This window comes from Phalacrocorax carbo, chromosome 25 (assembly GCF_963921805.1).
Source record: "Phalacrocorax carbo chromosome 25, bPhaCar2.1, whole genome shotgun sequence".
NCBI classification, from domain to species: domain Eukaryota; kingdom Metazoa; phylum Chordata; class Aves; order Suliformes; family Phalacrocoracidae; genus Phalacrocorax; species Phalacrocorax carbo.
Window position 1 is genome coordinate 7,296,373 of NC_087537.1, and position 4,360 is coordinate 7,300,732.

Genomic DNA, 4,360 nt, shown 5'->3' on the forward strand with positions numbered 1-4,360 from the left:
GAGCTCCTCCCCCGGTTCCGGGCTTTGCCGTTCCCCTTGTTGAACCGCACGGGGTTCCCGGTAGCCAACTTTTCCAGGCTCTGGAGGGCAGGGGCAGCGCTCGGCAGGGCGACGAGCCGGGACAGCGCCGGAGCCGCGCTGCGAGCCGAGGGCCAGGAGCCCCCGCCTGCCGGGGCGCCGCGCTCCTCCTCTGCCCGCGGCCCTGCCCCGCGTCCCGCCCCGCGCCCCCCTTCTCCTCGCCGAAGGGGCCGCGGCACCGGGGGCCGGGCCGGGCCGGGCCGTGTCTGTTGGGGGCGGCGAGGGGCCGAGGCGGCGGGGCGGGCAGGAGCGGGCACCGGCGCGGCTCCGCTCGGCTCCTCTCCGGCTCCCGCCGGGCCCGTCGGCGCCGGCCGGCCCCGGCGCGGCAGGGCACGATGGCGCCCGGGCTGGGGCCGTGGCTCCTGGCCTTGTGGCTGGCCGCGGGGCCGGCAGGTGAGAGGCGGGCGGGGAGGGCGGCGAGGCCGGGGCCGGGCCCGGGGCTGCGGCTGCCCGCGGGCGGCCCTGCCCGGCCCGGGGCCCCGGGGCTGCGGCCGCTCCCGCGCCGGGCGCGCTGTCGCCTGGCGCTCGCCTTCCTTAGCGGGGAAGCGGCGAGCGGGCGGCGCGGGCGGCACAGGCAGAGGCTGCGGGAGGCTTTCGGGCAGCGGGTCGGGCCCGAGTGTCGGGGGCAGGCGCGGCTCAGCCCCGAGGGGGGCAGGCGGGGCAGCGCCCCGGGCGCGGGGGGGGGGGGGGGGTTGCCGGGAGCCCCGCGGGGGGCGGCTGCGGCCGTGGCTGTGGCGGGGCGGGGGGCGCCGGGGCGGCGGGTGAAGGTCCTGGGGCCGTGGGCGCGCCCTGCCCGGCTGCCCGCGCTCTCCGTCCGCAGGGGTGTGGGCGCAGGTGAGGCTGCTGGAGTCCGGCGGAGGGCTGCGAGCGCCCGGGGGCTCCGTGCGCCTCTCCTGCCGCGGGTCCGGATTCGACTTCGGGAGCTATGCAGTGCGGTGGTACCGTCAGGCTCCCGGTGGCAGTCTCGAGTGGGTGTCCTACATTAGTGAACTCTCGGGTACTACAAAGAAATATGGGACATCAATACAAGGTCGAGCCATGGCATCTCGGGACAATTCCCGGTCCGAGTCATCTCTGTCCCTGCGTGCCCTGAACCCCCGGGACTCTGCCCGCTACTTCTGTGCCGTTCGCACGGAGACAGGAAATCCAGCAGAGCTTTAACACAAACCTTCTGTTGGGGTCCCGCTCTGGGCTCAGAGCTGGAAGGGAGGCACGTCCCACAGGATTTCAGTGCTGCGCTCAAAGCTCATGTAGTTATAGCACACAGGTTTCAAGTGTTTTTTCTGACAAGGAGATTTTACATGGTTCTATCCCCAAAGTTCTACCCCTTTTGCTTGCTTCTTCCCTTTGTAATGTCAGTCCTCATTCTTCTGACTTCAAAACTGCTTTGGCTTTGGAAACAAGTTTTGCTGATTCCATTGTTTCCTGGTAGGGCTGGTACCAGTCCTGGCCCAACTGGTGAGGTGTATAAATAGCCCTGCTCTGGTTTTGGTCATGGCTGAGGTCAACTCAGTCCAGCCCTCGAGTTTTACTCCCTGAGGAGCGAGCAGGGGAAACGGGGAAAGTACTGAGGGCCATTTGGGAGCTCCCTGCAAAAAAGGGGAAGTCTGTTGTTCTCTCCCGACTCTGAGAGTATAACGGGAGCAGGAGCTTGTGAGCCTGTGTGTTTGCAGCTGCTGGACCATGGAGATGACAAGCAGATTCCCGGCGAAGTGGCTGAGTAGATAATACGATTGCTTGAGCTGTTCCTGCCTGTTCATCCTTGTCTTCTGGGGTTGCAGGTGCCCTTTCTCAGGTGCAGACAGAGGCCTCCGGCCCCACTGTGTGGGATGTCTCCGAGTCTGTCACGCTTACCTGCCACATCTCTGGATCTCTGGTGCACCCATCAGCGACAGCAGCTACGCTTGGGACTGGATCCGACAGACTCCTGGCAGAGACCTGCAGCATATAGCGTTGCAGTATCCTTTCACAAGAGTCCAGCATATTGCTTCATCCTTCCAGGCGCAAGTCCGCACCTCTGCAGACCCGTTGAGGAACCAGCTGTCACTGGAAGTTGTCTCTCCATCAGCTGCAGACACGGCTACCTATTTCTGCAGCACCAGAGAGCTGGAAAAGGGCACAGTGCTTGAAACACAGGCAGGGCCAGGCCAGAACTTGAAGGAGGGGGTTTAAACCCAGCCAGGTCTTTTGTGGTTGGCTGCAGGAAGGCTTCTCAGGACTAGTCTAGGTTGGCTTTTCCTAGAAACAGGCACAGAGGTGCTGCAGCAGCAGCTGCAGAGTCTCCCACAAGCACACGTTAAAACCCATGAAGATATTGTTAACCTTCTTCCATTCTTCTCAGTCTCTCCCACAGACAGAAAGCAACAGAGAAAGAGGTTTGTTTAAGAAGCAGGACAGGGAGCATTGAAGAACCAAAGTTTGAACATGGAAATCCTGAACAGGTTTGGATTTTGACACCTCATGTTGTTCAGTCTACCCCAGAGCCTGCTGATGTAGGCAGGACAACAGAGGCTCAGGATACGCTTGTCTCTTCCGCGTCAGCTTACGCAAGGACACCCAGATTTCCACAGCCCATTCCTGACAGACTTGAATGTCTAGTGCGATGGTATGGGTAGACGTACAGGGGCCTACCCACGGAATAATTAATGCGTGCCTCCAAAGGCTGCAGGGCAATGTCAGCTGCAGGGCAATGCCCACCTGTACTGTGTGTCCGTGGAGGCTTATCAGTCCCTTGGACACCCAGTATTGCTGTTGTTTTGGTGCCAAGACTTTGCCCAACGGGGCTTGGCCTACAGATGTGGCTGGTATTTTCCAAATCCTGGAGATACCGGGCTGTGATGGTGTCGTGGTTCAGCTTCAGCTGGCAACTGAACACCACACAGCCACTCGCTCACTCCCCACCCCACCCCACCCCTGTGGGATGGGAAAAAGAATCGACGAGCAAAAGCACTTGTGGGTTGAGATAAGCACAGTTTAATAATTACAATAAAATAATAATTATGATGATGATGATAATAATGTCAATAATGTTAATATAATAAAATGGAAAAGGAAGGGAAAGAAAAAAGGAAAATAAAACCACAGAAACACAAACGATACAATCACTCACCACCTGCCGACTGACACTGCCCGTCCCTGAGCCACGATTGCTGCCTCCCTCCCCCGGCCAGTCCCTCCCAGGTAACATACTGGGCATGACGTTACATGGTATGGACTATCCCTTTGGTCAGTTTGAATCCGCTCTCTCAGCTGTGCCCCCTCCCCTCCCGGCTGCCTGTGCCCCCAGCAGAGCATGGGAGGCTGGACATGTCCTTGACTAGTACAAGCACTACCCAGCAACAGCCCAAACATCTGTGTGTTATCTCAACGTTTTTTTTCCATGCTAAGTTCAAAGCACAGCACTATGCCAGCTAGAGTGAAGGAAGTTAACTCTATCCCAGCTAAAACCATGACAGTATGCACCCCTTATTCCATAGCATTTACATCATGCTCAGGTCCCATACTATTCAATACAATTTCAATAATCCTTGCCCACCTTCTCATCCTTTAATAGAATATACAGATTTCCATTGATCATTCCCCTGGTCTATGGACCACCTCTGTAAAATGCCTGTGAAATGTCCACTGAGTTCATTTAGTCCATGACTTCGGGTCTCATCTGTTGTAACAGTCTTTCAGAGAGGTGCTGTGTGTGGTGTTGGATTGTTGCATGCTGAAGTCAGTCCTTGTTCCATCACCGCTGCACTGGTAGTTCTTGTTCTCTCACTGCTGCACTTTGCTTGGCTCAATTGAAAGTTCGTTTGTTGTTATTATTAATTGGGAGATTCCCACCGTGATACCATTGATATGACATATAGCAACCACAGCAGTGATGCCGTACAATATTATATAGCAGTTAACAGCACACCGTTAGGTTCATTGGCTGTTTTCATGCAAAATCAAAGCCCCTTGAGGCACACACCGGACTCCTCCATCCTCCCGCATCACCCACCAAGAGCACCCAAGTCCTCAAGCAAATGCAGTCCCACAATGCAAAGCCCCTGCCTTTGCCTGAGGCAGGACGAACCCAGACTGTTTTCCCCAACATATATTTTTTACGTGCACTACAGGGACTCCATCCCCTTCCACAGTACGTAGGATTTCTGACTGGGCAGGGCCAGCTCGCCTGGCAGATCCCCTCGTGTTGACGAACCAGGTGGCTTTTGCTAAATGTGTATCCCAGTGTTTAAATGTTCCCACCCCCCCATTGCTCTCAGTGTATTCTTTAATAGTCCGTTGTATC

General features: G+C 57.4%; 1 gene segment (V, D, J or C); it reads left to right on the forward strand.

Moving 5' to 3' along the window:
• Positions 1-268: 268 nt before the first annotated feature.
• On the forward strand, positions 269-3,658 carry LOC135317193 (immunoglobulin heavy variable 3-21-like). The segment is given in 3 exon segments: positions 269-471; positions 899-1,046; positions 1,860-3,658. Coding segments are annotated over 3 exon segments (597 nt in total).
• The last annotated feature ends 702 nt before the right edge of the window (positions 3,659-4,360 follow it).